This window comes from Nyctereutes procyonoides, unplaced genomic scaffold, assembly GCF_905146905.1.
Source record: "Nyctereutes procyonoides isolate TBG_1078 unplaced genomic scaffold, NYPRO_anot_genome, whole genome shotgun sequence".
NCBI lineage: Eukaryota > Metazoa > Chordata > Mammalia > Carnivora > Canidae > Nyctereutes > Nyctereutes procyonoides.
In genome coordinates, this window is record NW_026575037.1 from 16,897,538 (window position 1) to 16,916,081 (window position 18,544).

Sequence of the window (18,544 nt, forward strand, 5' to 3'; positions counted from 1 at the left end):
AATCTAAGTGTAGGCTTCACACTACCAAACACCATATGAATCCTACATGTAGCTCCTGTTTTCTCTAAATACATCAGTAGAGCAGTGTCTCCAAACTTTGGATCTTGAAAGCTTTCACCTGAATTTCTCTGATCTTGAGTATGTTATCTCAGCTTCATATCCCTTCTTGGTACTTGAGTCTTAGTTCCTTTATGTTATCCTTTCCCTGATACATGCTTAGAGTTCCTGGCTTTGGCTTTCACATTTCTCATCCTTCCATCTCATACGTGTCTAAGGATATCAGATAATATCCAGGTAATGATACGATGGGGCCTCTTGGAAAGGATTGAATCTGGAATTAGTTCCATCCACTATAGAAGGAGAGAGAGACAGAACTGTAAATGCTGAGTTATGAGAAGTCTAATATCCCATACAACAGACATGAGTTTTTTATTTCCTTTGAAATGAATTACAAATTGTTTGCCAAGCAGTTCTATCAGTTCACACTTTCACCAAGATTGCATACCTCATGACCACAACCTAGTCAGCACTGGCTGTTAGTTTTATTACTTCTGATTTGTTAGTTATAAAATGGTAATTCATTGCTGTTTTAACTAGCATTTTATAAATAACTTGTGTGGTTGAATATTTTGCCATATAAACTCATTTCCTTTACTGCATATCTTGCTTATTTGCTTTCTTAATTTTTGTTTTATATATAATCTTGCTCTTTGACGAAAATCCTTAAACATATTAAATTTTTGTGAGTAATGTCAGTATTCTTTGATTAGAAGAAGACATGAAGGGGAAATGGAGACATTTATTTTACACATCTGCAGTAATATAAATAACTAACATTTACTGACCTCTTTCTATATATCAGTTGCTATTCTCATTTGCACATGTTTTCATTTGTGGTAAGTACTGTAGGTCAGCACTATATAATTGAGGAAATGAAATAGAACAGAGAAGTTAAGTTGAACTTGTCCACAGTGATAAAGTATAGGTAATGAGAGACAAAGCCAACATCCTAGTCTTGGCAGTTGGTTTACAGAAGCTATGGTATATTACCTATCTGACAGTTTGAACATTTGTGTTTATTGTACATAATATGTTTGAGACATACCTGGATAAATAGTATGCACAGCATGAGAAAATTATTTTTAGGGAGAACATCAAACATTTGAAAAGGATTCCTTATGTTTTGTTTTGTTTTGTTTTGGCATTCCAGGTATAATAAATGCAAAAGCAAAAACTTGAGAATCCCTCTTCCAGTGTAGTGAAGCAATCACATATACCAACCATGCCCACAGTTGTGTCATCTGCAAATCAGGGCAGATTTTCTTCCTTTTTGGTCTGTGTGCCTTTTATTTCCTTTTCTTACTACTGCACTAGCTTGAGGTTCCAGCCCTATATTGTATAAGAATAATGAGTGCTGGCATATTTGCCTTTTCCCCAGAATTCTGAGGAAAGCATTCAGTATTCCAGCAACTTAAATATAATGTTAGTTCTTGGCTTTTGGTCTATATTCCCTATCAAGTTAAAGAAGTTTTCTTCTATTCCCTAGTTTGATTAGTTTTATCATGGTTGGGTTACTGAATTTTTTCCTTGCTTTTTCTGCATTGATTGATATCATGTAACTGATTAGCCTGTTAATATTATAAATTTGCAATTAAGCATTGCTTAATTTTTGAATATTATACCAGCCTGGTATTCCTAGATTAAAAACAACAACAGCAAAAACCAAAGTGTAGGCTTCAGCCTTTTTAATGAGGCAAGTAATAATAAGATTGAAAAACATTGTCCTGTTGCTAAAATTTAATATCATTAGTGTTGCTTTGATTCTTAATTAAATATTACTTTCCTAAAGTCTAATTTGCTTTATCTCTGGTTCTTCATAGAAACAATTTCCTGAGGCTGTGTGTTCTTAAAGTTACTCAACAAAGCGAGAAGCATTTGGAGAAGATTCTAAATGTGGATGAATTTGTGAAGAGAATTTTCTCTGTGATTCATAGTAATGATCCTGTAGCAAGAGCCATCACACTCCGGTATACTCTGTTGCTATCATGAATCACCACAAGATTGTTTGAATTGCAATTATATAATCAAAAACAAGGCAATATGTTTCCTTTTTTCAGTGTGAATGTTAAGGATTTGTTTTTTCAGCCAAGATCCCAGGCAGAAATAGGGTAACTATCCCTATGTGTACATGCTTTTCTGTTACCACCTATAGTACTGTTCTGGTTGTGAATTACTGCTTAACTTGTGTTTGAAAGATTCCTTCTCATAGGTTGGTTTTCTGATTAGATAACTGGGGTCTGAGTCTAGCTTAGCCTCAGCTCATTTTGAACTCTTACCTTCCTGACCTTGTTCTGTTTCATGTCAGTTTTTGTATTCACCCTTGGTTATGTGCTCATTTTTATATGTAATAATTTTTATTGGAACTCCTTGGAGAATGCCAGATAGAACCACTGTAGTTTCACCAGCCTTTTCTTTTCTTTCTTGACATCTAAAAACAAATTTCTTTTTAAAGATTTTATTTATTTGAGAGAGGGATTGGCAGGGGCTGAGGGGAGCAGAAGTGGAGGGAGAGAGAGAATCTCAAGCAGGCTCTGCTCAACCAACTGAGCCACCAAGCACCACGCCCCCCAGTTTTGTTTTGTTTTTTTAATTTTGTCAGAATTTCGTATTGTAAGCCTTATATCCAGCTTGAACATATTCCCTTTTTAGGTATACTGTCTATGGAATGTATGTGCAATTTTTAGACTTTTGGAATTCACTTTTCCTAAATTATAGGGCTCATATCTGACTTGTTTTTGTTCAGGAGTGAGCCCTCTTTTAAACCATGAAGTCTAGGATGTCACTTCTCTAAGTTTTAATATCTGGAGGAATAGATACTGTTAACAATGATTATTTTTGGCAGAGGTAATTGGGCTATAGATTATAAGAGACTTTTCTGAGTAGTTTTGCAATGTCTGAATTATTTTCCACAAGCATGAGTTACTTTTTTTTTAATCAGAAGATAATTTAAAAAAATAATAGAATTTAACTGGTGGAATGATTTTATAACTAATTTAGAACTACTTTGAATATTTTGAGAAGAAATAGATTAATATTTGAATATTCCATTAATTTTGCATGCTTGTTCTTTCCAAATGTGGCTTTGCCACAATTCTTCATTGAAGAACTGTTGCTATCAATAAAACCAGAGATTTCTAGAAAACTTCCAGAAAGATTTATTTTATTTTATTTTATTTTATTAATTAATTAATTAATTTATTTATTTATTTATTATTTAGAAAGATCACTTTAAAGGAAAAACATCAAAATAAAATCTTAAAAAAAAGCTGGGGGGGACACCTGGGTGGCTCAGTGGTTGAGCGTCTGCCTTTGGCTCAGGGCATGATCCCAGGTTCTGGGATCAAGTCCCACATCAGGCTCCCTGTGAAGACCTGCTTCTCCCTCTGTCTGTGTCTCTGCCTCTCTCTTTCGTGTTTCTTGTGAATAAATAAATAAAATCTTTAATAAATAAAGGAAAAAATCAGTTTGAAATTATATTTTATGACCTTAACACTTAATGCAAAAAACATTAAAAGAAATTTGAGTTCAGGTGCTTGGGTGGCTAAGTTGATTAGGCATCTGACTTCAGCTTAGGTCATGATCTCAGGGTCCTGTGATCGATCCCCAAGTTGGGCTCTCTGCTCAGCAGGCAGTCTGCTTATCTTTCCTTTACCTCATCCCCCAGCTTGTACTCTCTCTCTCTTTATCTCTCTGATAAAGAAATAAAGTCTTTAAAAATATATATATAAGCTAAGAATGTTAAGAAGTCCAGTTGCCATTTAAAACACAGTATAGGGGTGCCTGGCTGACTCAGTCCAGGGAGCATGCTATTCTTGATCTTGAGGTTGTAAGTTCAAGCCCCATGTTGGTGTAGAGATTACTTAAAAATAAAATCTTAGAAATAAGTGAATAATGAATGAATGAATACATAAAAGTAGTACATTAAAAAGATCCTTATACAGGCAAGGCTTTATATGATTTTGCCAAATAAAAACCTGTTTTAAAAACATTCTTGGAGGGATCCCTGGGTGGCGCAGCGGTTTGGCGCCTGCCTTTGGCCCAGGGCGCGATCCTGGAGACCCGGGATCGAATACCACATCGGGCTCCCGGTGCATGGAGCCTGCTTCTCCCTCTGCCTGTGTCTCTGCATCTCTCTCTCTCTCTCTCTCTGTAACTATCATAAATAAATAAAAAAAATAAAAAAAAAATAAAAGTGTAACTTAAAAAAAAATAAAAAAATAAAAACATTCTTGGAGTAGTTACTTTAGGAAGAGGAAAAAGCTTGAAGATCAGGAATAAGGGGTAATCAGATCATTTTGTAAAGTTTGCAGAATTATAAAATAAGTATCAAATACAAAAAAAAATGGTGTATTTATAACAACACAAAACAAAAATTCTAGTATCAACACAATATGAGAGTATCAAACCTTTCTCACAAAAGTAGAACATTTTTTTTTTAATTTTATTTATTTTATGATAGAGAGAGAGAGAGAGAGAGAGAGAGGCAGAGGGAGAAGCAGGCTCCATGCACCGGGAGCCCGACGTGGGATTCGATCCAGGGTCTCCAAGATCGCGCCCTGGGCCAAAGGCAGGCGCCAAACCGCTGCGCCACCCAGGGATCCCAAAAGTAGAACATTTTTGAATTGCCTTAAAATTTTTTTTCATGAATGCCTGGGTGCTTCAGTAAGTTAAGCATCTGCATTTGGCTCAGATCATGTTCCCAGAGTCCTGGGATCAAGCCCCACATCAGGCTCCCTGCTTAGTGGAGAGTCTGTTCTCCCTCCCCTCCTCACGCTTTTTCTCAAATAAATAAAATCTTTAAAATTTTTTTTCATGATTTCATAGTTTTTTCATGATACAAGAAATGACTTAAAGTATTTTTTAATTTAGTGTATTATTTAATATTGCATTATAAAGTAAAAATATGATCTTTTAAAGTATAAAAACTAATTTTGCCATTAAAAAAGTAATAAGTACCATGTCATTTACTACCTTAATTATGTAAGAAAAAGTGTGATTTGTCAATAAAAATTTTTAAATCACACATTTAACTTGGAGCTAAATATATTAAAATGCAGTTTCCTTTTTTTTAATAACATTATAAATTTTAACACTAGAGCAGAATTTTTTTTCTAATGCATTTCATAGTAAATTACAATTGTGCACTTCCCGATGGATACTTTAGCATATATATCATTCGCTAGAGTTCAGTTTGTTTACAGGGTTATCTGGTTCTTTTTGTTTTAAGATTTATGGATTTATTTATTTATTTATTTGAGAAAGAGAATGCGCACAAGCACACATAATGCACAAGGGGGTAGGGATGGAGGGAGAGAATCTCAGGCAGGCTCCCCATGTAGCACAGAGCCCAGTGCCCGGCTGGATCCCATCACGCATGAGATCATGACCTGAACCTAAACCAGGAGTCAGGCACTCCACCGATGGAGCTACCCAGATTCTCCAGAGTTACCTGATTCTTTAGTGTCAGTTAATTGACTGAGTACTGACAGGTGATTCAAATTACTCCAACCACTATCAAGATTTGGAACTTCAGAATATTCCCTTATGCTCCTTTCTATTCAGTTCCTTTATCCATCTCCCCAGAGGCCACTGCTCTTCTGATTTTTTCGCCATTATATCAATAAATTTCTGTCAATTTTCAAACTTCATATAAGTGGGCTTATATAATGGGTATCCTTTTGTGTCTTTTTGGGATGAATCCATTTTGTATGTTAGAAATTTGTTCTTTTTATTGCTGAGTACTTTTCCATTGTGTGACTGTGAGTTTATCTGTTCTCTTACTGATGAATACCTATGCTGTTTCCAGTTTCGGGCTATTATAAATAAAGCTGCTGTGAACCTTCTTGTACAAGACTTGTGAACACGCTTCCCTTTCTGACCAATATATACCTAGGAGTGAAATTGCTGAATCATAGGGTAGTCATATATTTAATTTTATAGGAAACTGCCAGGCCTTTTTCCAAAGTGGTTTTAACCATTTTATATTCTGACCAATAGTGGTGAGCTCTGATTGCTTCATACTTTTGCTAATCTTTGGTGTCGTTGTCAGTCTTCATTTTAGCCATTCTGGTGGGATGTATAGTGGTTTTGATTTGCATTTCCTTGATGGTGATGATCACTTTCTCATGTACCTTTTGATGACAGTTCTCTTTCTGAGAAGATCCATTCAAATTGCCCGTTTTCTTTCATTAAATTGTTTAGATTTTATTGTTACTTATTTTTTATTACAAAATTGTAGGATTTCTTGATATATTCTGAATACTAATCCTTTGTCAGATATATGCTTTTTAAATCATATTTTAAAATAGACAGAAATTTCTTTTAGGGCCTGAAAGCCATGAACAAAATTACTACCATTTTTATGCTCTTTGTTAGGTTATGTCTCAACATTATTGTTTCTTATATTTTCTGTTTCAAACTAAAATAATGTATGCTTCAGAATAAAGATAGTTCCCAACTAGGGTAAGTGTTAACCGCCCCCCCCACCCCAGGTGCTGGCCTTGTCAAACCAAGTGAGTGTGCTTATCTGATAGCCACTAACCACCATACATGTGCTTTTAGTTTATACTAAACTAAACTATATGAGGTCTTCAAAATAATCTCCTTTTAAAAGGGAAAAATACTGTAAGTGCTTTTGTAATTAAAAAAAAAAAAAGATGTCAACTTTTTGAAATACCATTTGAGAAGCAATGGCCTGCTCAACTGAAGAAAAGTTTGGCTGTATGTGTAGGGAGGACTATTGTGGTCCCAACTCACATTCTGATAAGTTGACATTTCATAAATCACTTTCTGTGATGTAAAACAAAAAAGTGATACCTGCTCTAATGAATTCACCTCTTTCCTATATGGTAAAATGCAACATGTGCAAAAAAGAAAAAGTTGGTCACCATAGAAATGTAAAGAACTTGGCTATTAAAATCCATCTTTGAAAAGGTATGAAACCTATAAGTGATTATAAATTCGTTCCTTCCATCATGAAATACTTGGCTACAGTACTTTTTTTTTTATAAAGAAAAAGATGTTATACAAAAAGGATCTCAGTGTCTTAGAGCAACATGATTTTTCACTGAGGAGCATTATAGCGCGATGAAAAACGAGTCTGTTAAAGAGAAAAAGTTTACAAAGGAAAGATGGGGCTGATAAATGATAGAGAAAGTACATTAAGTACTCTGAGAACCCATTGAATAGAAAGTTTGTTGTGTTTTTAGGAAGATAGATTCAAGTGGAAACTCTGATCTCAAGGAACTTGCTTTCTGGAAGAATGTATAAGGTTAAATACATGAAAGAAAACAGTAATGTCTCTCAGATGCTTTTTATAGGAGTTTATAGAGTCAGGACGATTTAAACATAAGAAGTTTATAGAGTCAGGACAATTTAAACATAAGGGAAAGGACAAGAAGAGATGATACTTTAAAGATGTTTTCTTTTTTTTACCCGTTACTTTAGACTTGTCAATTAAAACAAATGGAAGAAGAAAAAGCTGGGAGGTATTCATAGTCTCTGAAATGTAGTGCTACAAATAATTTATAATATTACCAGAAATATTTTCAGAAAGTAGTGACTAATGAGATTATGCTTTTTGCGCCCTTTTATATTTAAGTACTAACAAACTGTTCATCAAAAATGTTGGTATTAGGGCATCCCGGGTGGCTCAGCGGTTTAGCGCCACCTTCGGTCCAGGGCCTGATCCTGAAGACCTGGGATGAGTCCCACATCATGCTCCCTGCATGGAGCCTGCTTCTCCCTCTGCCTGTGTCTCTGCCTCTCTTTCTCCCTCTGTGTGTGTCTCTCATGAATAAAATAAAAATCTTAAAAAAAAAAAAAGTTTAAAAAAAATGTTGATATTAGCCTAATCTAATCTTTTCTTATATGAAATATCTTACAAGCTGTTTATTTCTTTTGAAAAATAACATAATTTCAAAACCTTATTTTCTTTTTTTTTTTTTTAATTTTTATTTATTTATGATAGTCACACACACACACAGAGAGAGAGAGGCAGAGACACAGGCAGAGGGAGAAGCAGGCTCCATGCACCGGGAGCCCGACGTGGGATTCGATCCCGGGTCTCCAGGATCGCGCCCTGGGCCAAAGGCAGGCGCCAAACTGCTGCGCCACCCAGGGATCCCTGAAGTCTTTTTTTTACCTTGTGGATTTGCATAATAGCAAAAATGTTTTGCCAAAACAGACTTAACATTGGAAAATTGATATTTTGATGCTTTAATAATTCAGAAGTTTCTGGGCTCTATTTGGTACCTGGGAGGTACTTCAGGATGATAATTTAGAATTTTGCTTATGTTAGATAAGCCATGTTAATTTTTCTGACATATCAGAGTGTAGAAAAGTGTTTAGAATTTGAGTCACTGCTTAATTCCTAAAGGTGATGCTTTACTAACCTGAGATTTAAGGGATTGCCTACAGATTTTAATTGTGTGATCTAGCTTTGCCTTGCTTCTTCCTCTCTTGATTTTTAGCTTATTGTATTTTTGTTCTTCTTGGGGTCTCTGTCTCTGTAGGATGTTGGGAAGTCTGGCATCAATAATTCCTGAGAGGAAGAATGCTCATCATAGTATTCGTCAGAGTCTGGACTCACATGATAATGTAGAAGTCGAAGCTGCCGTTTTTGCTGCTGCAAACTTCTCTGCACAGTCAAAGTAAGCATTGGCTAAAGAAAGGGTTTTGAAGGAATAAATAATCAATATACATAAAACACTAAATGAAAAATGTAAGTGGTAAGGTATATTTTCCAGGAGGATTTACATCATGTTGGGGGAAAAAAACTTCAATACATAATACAGAACGGTTAAGTACATATGTTGGCATTAACTGCACATGAAATAAGAATTTCCAGAAGGACAGACAGATCTGCATAGATTAGTTAGGGAGGGCTTCATTGGGAAGCAGTTTTGTCCACTTAGGCATCCCTCTCTAAACATACATGGTTCTAATGCTAAATTGCTGCTTTCTTACTGTCTTCCCAAGGTTAGCTTTTTTGGCATTAGACCTATGTACAGTTTGACAAAGATAGTAATTTGAGTTGAAACCAGTTTTAACCTATTTGGGATGTCATATCCTACATTATTATCTTATAAAACAATTTTTTTTGGATGCAATGCTGACCATGATTATGTTACTGTATCTAAAAATACAAATTATCTTCTTTACTAACTGATATCAAAAGTAGCATTGCTTTCTGGAGGCATTTTGGTAATATGCATTTGCCTTAAACATGTTCATCCTTTTATCCCCTTTAAGTGGACCTGAAAATCCACCTCTGAGAAGTTATCCTGTGAGTCAGCAATGTGTACTGATACTTATTTGCAAGGATGCTAGTTGTAATGTTACAGAAACAACAACAAAATTAAGTAGCAACCTAACTTCCAACCACAATGAAATATTATCTCAGCTCTTAACAAATATATTTTAGAAGTATATTTGGAGAACAGGTTATATCATAATTTATGTGATATTATAGAGTATATTTTTAAGAGGTATTTGTATTGATAAAATAGAAAAAAGACAAAGAGTATATATCAAAATGCTGGGTGATAAGATGGTATCTTATTTTTCTTTTTTATTAAATTTCTCTATATAATGTCAGGAGCAACTTTGGGCTTTATAACCAGATGGATAACATTATTTTTAAAAGTAAAAAAATGGCATTTCCATTAAGAATTTCTGCTAAATTTGCATAAAACATGGACTAGTCACCAACTTTCTTCAGATTTTAATTATAATCTACTGTAGTAAATTTTCATTTCCTGTAATGCCAAAAAATATTTTTCTAAATTTCGTTTCTAAATTTAGATGATACGTTTGTAATTTAGTGATTATGTTTAACGAAAACCATTTTTGGTTCAAGTTTTCTCGTGTTACTATCAGAAGCTAATTTTATTAGCTCTGGAATTTCTGATCTGTTTTGGATAAGGTTTAGACTAAGTAACATAGCAACATGATTCTTCATTTATAGAATTGATGACCAGTAAACAATTTTTTTTTAAGATTTTATTTATTCATTCATGAGAGACACACAGAGAGGCAGAGATATAGAGGGAGAAGCAGGATCCCAAGTCCCTGGGATCATGCTCTGAGCGGAAGGCAGACGCTGAACCACTGAGCACCCAGGCGTCCCACCAGACATTTAAATTAAAAGTTTATGTAGAAACAGTTTATAACATAATAGGCTTCCGATCGCTTCTCAGCCTTTTGGCTAATAAGATCAAGTGTAACATAACAGGCTTCTGTGATATAATTTGTGATATTTAAAAATACCAAATTAGTGCAATAGGAAAGGCTGAAGAGCCTATCAAATGTATCAGAGTGTAAAATTAACTAATTGTATAATGAAGTCTATATTTTTTTTTGAACTGTATCTTTTTGAGATTAGCATTTACCTTTTCTTCTAAAATGATGATGACCTGGCTTGAGATCAAATACCTCAACCAATGCTAGTGAGTTTTTGTCTTAGTATCTCTATCAATTTTGGATCTTAAATTAGAGCAACTGGCAAATAAGACCTTAAGAATTTTAGTAATACTGTTCTCCCTCTGTCAATTATCATAACCACATCTCAACTGTTTTTAAAAAGATTAAGATTTTATATATTTAAAGAGCTAGTCCCCTGGTGACAAAGTAGGAGTTGGAAACCCAAATACATTCAGAATTTGGGGAAGCATTCTTAGTGTGAGAGGTGCCCTCTAGCGGCCACTCTGCTGAACTAGATAGTGCACTCACCATCTAAAAGCTAGGCCTTGGTCCCAGCTGATCCGGACAGTACAGGAATGAATGTGTACCCAGTGTTGTCAGAGCTGACTTTTTTGTCTGCGGAGGGGGCGGTATACGTGGAAGCTGGAAAATCTTATTATTCTCTTTACAGTCTTTTTTTTTTTTTAAGATTTTTATTTATTTTTTTGACAGAATGAGAGCACAAGCAGGGGGAACTATAGACAGAGAGGGAGAAGTGGACTCCCCACTAAGCAGGGATCCCAACAAGGGACTCAGTCCCTGTGATAATGACCTGAGTGAGTTGCTTTAAGTAGAGTGATCAGGGAAGGCCTCTCTGACAAGGTAACATTTGAGCTGAAACTGAATGATTAAAGAGGCAGCAAGTTAGAAGAACATTCTAAGAAAGAATAACAAGTATAAGAGCCATCTCAAATGTGAATGAGTTGTCTATATATACCTGATACACCTCTTATTACCTGAAAGACATTTGTAACTTAACTTTTTCTTGTCAAATGTGAGACTGATATCTTTGAACAATAGTTTTCAAACTATTTGGTATCTTTACACTTCCAAGCATTATTGATATCCTCACAGAGCTTTTTTGTTTACATGGACTATATCAGTTGATACTTAAAATATTAAAAATTTAAATAGGTACATTTAAAAAAATACTTGTTCATTTTAAAAATAGCAATTCTCTAAATATGTTAATGTAAAAATACTTCTATGAAAATAATTGTTTTCCAAAACAAAAAAGCAGTTTTGTGAGATGAGTAGCATTGTTTTATACTTTTGCAAATCTTTTTCGTGTCTGGCTGGATTCTTATGTCTGTTTATGTATTCAACATTTCTGTTGCAATATCTTATGGTAAGGTATATGAAATAAATCCAGCCTCACACAGATACATAGTTGGAAAAGAGAAGAATATTCATAAAGGCTTTATAAGTAATTATGGATATTTTTCTTTGATGTTATACCAAAAGTAGATAGGTGGTGGTTTCTTATAAGCTAATTGCAGTGTGGACTCTAAAAATGCTATCAGTGAACTTGTACTACATTACATTGAAATCTACTAGAATCTCTTACCCATGTATGGTTTTATAATTTATGTATTGGTCTTCTTGAAAATATTGGTTCACTGTGTTATGCAGGTCTTCTAGATGTTGACCCATTTTATTGTATTAAAGGATCACATTTGTTACTTGCCACCAGTCTCAGGAAATTCTTTAAATATTAAGCTGTCAAGTTCATGGTGATAGATACAAGTTTTCTGAAATTCTGATTTTTGTTTAGATTGTTTCTCAGATTGATAAAAAATTTTCCCAGTTATGTTTATCAGGTTGACAGAAAATTTTCCCAGTTGTGTTCCATGAATCGACAAGGTGACTTTATTCATTTTTTTGAGAAAATGTCTGCCAAATAGCCAAGTGTGAATAACCACGAAGTTTCATGAAAAAACGACTAATTCATCTCATAGCTCAAATAATCACATGGTACTTTTCCTGGAGACAATCACTGTGTACTTTATGTGTGGCTTCTATTTTGTCAGAGAATATTAAAAGGACACTTGCTCATGGTTTAAAATTAAAATTAGTAATCTTTATTGTTCTATCAGGGACATTTGTAAGTGTTTATCTGGCTTCATTCCTTTCCTCCTTTTTCATGGGAGCCCACAGTGGTGAAGAATACAGTGACTGCTAGTATGGTTTGGTGACACTGCCTTGATTCTTGCTAAGGCGCCAGCATTTTACTCATTGCTTTGGTACCAGTAGTGAAGAGAGTATTGATGTTTTAGGAAAGCCATAAGATTTTTTAAAAACGTTAAATTGCTTTGAAAATTCAGCACAAATATTGTTTATTGCTTAGAATTCACATAAAAGATCATGTTCTATGATTAGGTGGTGCTGATACAAGCAAAAGAGTCATCTAGCCATGTCTGTAGATTTTCCATTTGTAAGGCAGAAGTAAAATTCTGCAGTTGAGCTAGTAACTCAGCCGTCACATTTGCATCTAAATCTTTTATTTGATAAGTTACTCTAAAGTTGAAAAGTAGCAGTGCCTTGATTTCTGACTTATCATCCAGGCATTCAGCATTGTCAGCTACACGACTCTTAGCTGTTATGTGCGCTTCTTCAGCCTGGGCATTACGATAACTTACCCTGTTGTTATTTCTAGTTTAAAAATCAATAGTTTGCTTTTAAAGAGCACACTTAAAATACTCAGTCTTTTCTTTTTTTTAATTCTAAATAATTAGTCTCAAAATGAAACCTCAAGTTAAATGGTACCATAATACTTTTTGAAATGTTTTATTTCATAAAGTACAATAAGTTAAATTATTAACATTTAAAAAAATAGGATATCGAGTCATTTTTTTTAAATTTATAGTTTTGCTTTTCTTTAGACTAGATTGATTCCTTCCTTGAATTAATTAGAAAACTTTCTGATATTTCAGTTTTATCTTTTTCAGCATCTTTAGACCTACATGGTACAGCCGTGGGTTGAGAAAATGAGTCTTATAACCTCGTCAAACCAGTGATTCATTTTTAACTATAAAAAAATACTTTGCAAATAAACTTTTATTTTATTTTGGAATAAAATATTGTTCAATTCTAAAACAAACAATTTTAGAAAAAATCTTCCAAAACTTTATCACAAAGCATGGCACTGTGTACTTCCTGATGTTTCTCTATAAGCATAAGGAAAACTTAAGGATTTCAAAATAATGATGTATTGGGTGATAATGAGGTTATAGAGCGGGACGCCTGTGTGGCTCAGGGATGAGCATCTGCCTTCGGCTTAGGTCGTGATCCCGGGGTCTGGGATCAAGTCCCACATCAGGCTCCCTGTGAGGAGCCTGCTTCTCTCTCTTCCTGTGTCTCTGCCTCTCTCTCTCTCTATGTCTCTCTTGAATAAATAAATAAATCTTTTAAAAATGAGGTTATAGAGATAATAAAAGATATAGTCAAATATAATAAAAGCAGAGGAGAAGAATTGAGAACTGAGTTAATCTCAGAAAACATTATACACCAAACCTAAACCTATTACCTTAGAAAACTCTAGGAAACAAAAGAATGCACAATTCCACATTCTGTTAGCTGTCAAGAGATGATGTCATGTAGCCTCTAGAAAACTTCACTATTTACCTATGAGAGAATGAATTGAAAATGGCAAATATCTCCATGGCAGGAAATATTTTATGTAGACATCCACTAAACTACAGAGGGAAGTATTGCCTATCTTATATATCATTTATAATGGCTAAACGAGCCAACCTTGATTCATATTATGTGTATTATATTTCCTTACATATAATATAATGGTCTTATCCCAAATATTCATATTACTAATGACTTTTGCAGCAGTCTGGTATTTTTATTGGGACAGAATCAAAGCATCTTGGAAAACATTTTACATATATATAATATAAAAAAATCATGGCTAACTTCAAATAGTTTGGCTTTTGGTAAGATTCTGCCTATATTTCCTACTTGGCTTTTCTACTTCATACTTAGTCTATTTTTCTAAAATTTAGAATATTCAAAATATATTTTATTGCTTATATAATCAGTTTATGGTGTTAAAAGCTTTTCTTAATTAAAAGCATATCCTAAAATATCATGCGCTGAGGTAATGACCTTCAATCTTTTAGACAGTGGCACTCAGTGATGCAGAGTGCAACAACACCCATAAATCAGAACATCTTGCCTTGAATACCACTTGGAAACGGTGTTGGCATAAGCCCATTTACTGGTGGGAGTTTTGGTTTCAGTTGCATTTCTTACCCCACCCCCAGTACTTGACGTTTGGAATGTTATGATCTGCAGTTTTATGTTTCTCCTGTGTTGATTGTGTTCTGCTTATAGCCTTAGAAAATTTAAGCAAATGTAATTTTTTTGGTTTTAAAATTTTCGCTGTTCTCTCTTCCCAAAGGGATTTTGCTGTAGGAATCTGTAACAAAATCAGTGAAATGATTCAAGGTATGTACGCTTCATTCACTGTAATGAAGTGACTTGCTGGGATTTATATTAATAACAGCTCTTAACATTTATTAAGTACCTGTTACATGCTTGTCACCATTCATTCACTAATTGATTCAATAATATTTATTTAAACATCTTCTAAATGCCAGAACTCTTCTGGGTGCTTAGAATATAGTCGTGAACAAAACAGAGTCCTTGATCTCATGTAACCTACATTCTAGTGGCAGAAGCAGGGGAGGGATGGCAACAGACAAAACTATAACCATTGCTATGGAGAAGTGAGGTAGGCAGGATAGAGTCCCCACGGTAGAGTCCATGCCACACAGTGGAAGGGACACTTTATATTTTGTATATGTTGATCAAGGAAGGCCTCGAATGAAGTGATGCTTGTGTGAGAAATACAGATATTTAGGGGAAGAGTGCACTGATCTGAAAGAGCAGAGGGCTGTTAGAAGCTCTGGGGGTCTCCATACTCCGTTAAAGCTCCTTCAGTGTCTTCTAATTGCAACTAAACTCATATCCAAATTCTTTACCATAGCCTTCAAGGCCCTAGCTTTCTCATCTTCCACGCAGGGCTTCATGGGTATTGGCCCCACTTACTCCTGTCCTATTCATTACAGGGAGCCCTGGGGCTCCAGCCCTGCATGCCTCTGGAGAGCACCACCTTCTTTGTATATTTCTAAGTGGCATTCCTGTGAATCGTGCGACTTGGCAGACTTGACAGGCAATATTATTATGTCTATTTTACAGAGGAGGAAATGGAGGCACATTAAAATTACTTGAAAACCAAGATAATGGTGATTGAGCTTTGTCCTGTTCTCCTTTATTCCTTTGTCCTTTTTTCTCACTGCCAGAAAAAAAGGGCTCTTCTGCAAAAAGCTGTCATTAAAAGGACGCATCACTCACTCAATGAGTGGTTTTTATTGAACACTGGCTCTATCGGGCAGGATCGCAGCAGGAAATAGGTGACATACTTGAATTAAAATAATCCAAGGAGGGTTTAAGGAAAGAACAACTACAAAGGTATAGGCAGAGTGAACTGTAGGGAATGGTGTAGTCCTGTACCCAAGGGTGCAGAGAGGGAGTGGTTATCAGAAACCTGGAGTCTCATCCAAGGGGCCACTTTGAAAAACGACCTTCAGTGTGATATGACCTAATGTAACCCCAGAGAGAGGGATCCAGGGAATGAATACTCTGACCTCTTTCTTCTGCCTCCCATGCCCTGCTGGGACTTTTCACTGGCTAAACCCAAATGGGCATATAGCAAGGGAGTTGATAGACAATATAGAGGTGAGCGTTCTAAGGCGCTGGAGTATTGTGTATACTGGGTGATGGTTATTTGGGTATATTGATATGTAGAAACCTATTAATTTGTACACCTAAGATTCATTATTGTTTCTTAAGTTTTACCTATAAAAAAATTTAAAGCAGAAGAACAGGAACTAGGGGGTCAAAGAAAAAAGGGAAAAAAGCACAGGAGTGGGAGTGAGGGCAAAGTGGAAGAAGACTGGAGCCCAAGATATGGACATGGCAAGGGAGTTTTAGAAATAAAGTATCCTCACATTTAATTTTAAGTTGCTTGTGTTTCTGCAAAGTGAAATCTCTTGAGTGTCCCTAAACCAATTAAAAATGTCTATAAACAAAGAATTCTGCAGACTGCTGGGTTGAGCATAGATTTGCAGAGGAAGAGGGGAGGGATAGGAGACAAGAATCTGCCATGGGGAAAGGCCTAAGTAGGGAGAATACGTAGGAGACTTTTGCAATAATCCAGTCAAGAGATGGTGGTAGAAGTAGATAAGTGTGACAGTGATGGAAGCAGAATGACATAGTCACATTTGGGTTATATTTTAAAGATATAACCTAAAAGATTTGCTAATAAATTTGTATATGGGATGTGAGAGAAATAGGAGAATCAAGAAAACTCCAAGGTGTGAGGAGTTAAGTTAATAAAGCAATCATATACTGAAATAGGAAAAATTTTTAGAGGGGCAGTTTTATGATGAATATAGCTGATAATGGAAGCCATGGGATTATAGCACCTCACTCAGGGAAGGTACTAAGGGTGAGAAGAAGGTTTATTACCAACCCAAGGAATACCAGAAGTTAAAGTGTGGATAAAAGAGATAAATACAAAGAGAGTTAGAAGGAACAGCCAGAAAGGACAAAAACCAGGAAGAGTGTGCCTTTGGGGGAGAGAGTTTCAAAGACAGAATGGTCAGCAGTATCAAATGCATCTGGTACCTTAAGGATCAAAATATTAATAGAAGCATAATATATATGACTGCAGAGAGAAAACCAGGGAGTCAATACTCTGACCTCATTTTTCTCCCTCCCAGCTCCTGGGGCTCTCTGCTTTGGCCAGACTTCAATGGAGGCCAAATAGCAAGGGAGTTTGTTGACGTAAGCCACCACTGGATGTTGAAATGTTCTCATATATTCACACTAACGGTTACTTCACAATGGCAAAACAGTGGTCTGCAGAGTATAAATTAGCTTTTGGCATATATGCAGTAAATTATGATTGACAATTTTTTTGTTCTCTATCATCACAAAGCCATGCTGTTGAAGAAAATAGTTTATTGTGTAGCTCCAGCGTTGACAGCAAAAGATGCATTAGAGTTAATCCTCATGAAGTTCCAACTCTGTAGGCAATAAAAAAAAAAAAAGCATTGCTACACAGAGTTCAAAAAACTTAAGAACCCCTCCACATACAATCTAGTTACATCCTGGATCTTGATTTAGTGTTGAAGGAAATAATTAAAATTGTAAATATAACTAAATTGTAGCCACTGCATGTGTGTGTATATAGGTGTATGCGTACCTATATATCTGTATTTGTATATCTATCTTTCTAGCATGTTGTGGGAAGGTATAGACAACAAATATGACTTTGCTTTCTAGTGTGCCTTTTAAAGGCATTTTCTTCTGTCAGCTTATAGTTTTATAGTCACCAAAAAACCAATGTTAAGATAAGTGCTTTTGGAAAAAAAAAAAAAAAACAAAAAAACTACTGAACCTAATTGGGTTAGCTCTAGTATGATTATCTTTAATGTCTTAAACATAACATTGGTATACTATTTGATTTTAAATGGTCATGTTGTTAATTGTATCACTTCTGAATGTGAAATACTATCAAGGATGACGGTCTGATATCTTTCCCTGACTATTCCTTTTGTGTCCAGGTTTAGCCACACCAGTAGACTTGAAACTGAAGTTAATCCCCATCCTCCAGCACATGCATCATGACGCCATCCTGGCATCCAGTGCACGTCAGCTTTTACAGCAGCTGGTCACATCCTATCCCTCCACCAAAATGGTGATTGTTTCTTTGCATACCTTTACGCTGCTTGCTGCTTCATCTTTGGTTGATACGCCTAAGCAGGTAATTTCAAAAATTTTTTTTAACTACCTTTTGTTCAGTAAACTTGCATATTAAGTATGAATTAATTTTAAAAAAGTAACTCATAGTTTTGATAATATTAAGGTCCTCTTCTCTGATAAAGATCACTTTCATTTCCTTTTGCTGGCTTTTTTTTTTTTTTTTTCTGTATTCACAGTCTTAATTCTTAGGAGCCTTTTAAGAAAATGAGGTGGAGTTGAAGGGTACATGGCAGAGTGTGGGGTTGGCCAAGAGAGAAAAGAAAGAATTCAGTATTCAAAGCCAGGTCCTACACTAGAACCTTACAAGCTAAGGGTTAGTATATTTTTATGCATACAAGAAGGTGGCCCAAACATGGACACATAACTAATAAGTGATAGGGCTGCAGTTGGAGGTGAGTTC

The 18,544-nt window shown here is 35.2% G+C and overlaps 1 protein-coding gene across 1 annotated transcript in view; it reads left to right on the forward strand.

The window, feature by feature from the left end:
• Window positions 1-18,544, forward strand: part of INTS7 (integrator complex subunit 7) — an 85,752-nt gene that overhangs the window by 13,134 nt on the left and 54,074 nt on the right. The window contains exons 3-6 of the mRNA XM_055319470.1: window positions 1,881-2,027; window positions 8,574-8,711; window positions 14,714-14,760; window positions 17,946-18,145. Coding sequence (XP_055175445.1) covers window positions 1,881-2,027; window positions 8,574-8,711; window positions 14,714-14,760; window positions 17,946-18,145 — 532 coding nt within the window. The remainder of the gene's footprint in view (window positions 1-1,880; window positions 2,028-8,573; window positions 8,712-14,713; window positions 14,761-17,945; window positions 18,146-18,544) is intronic.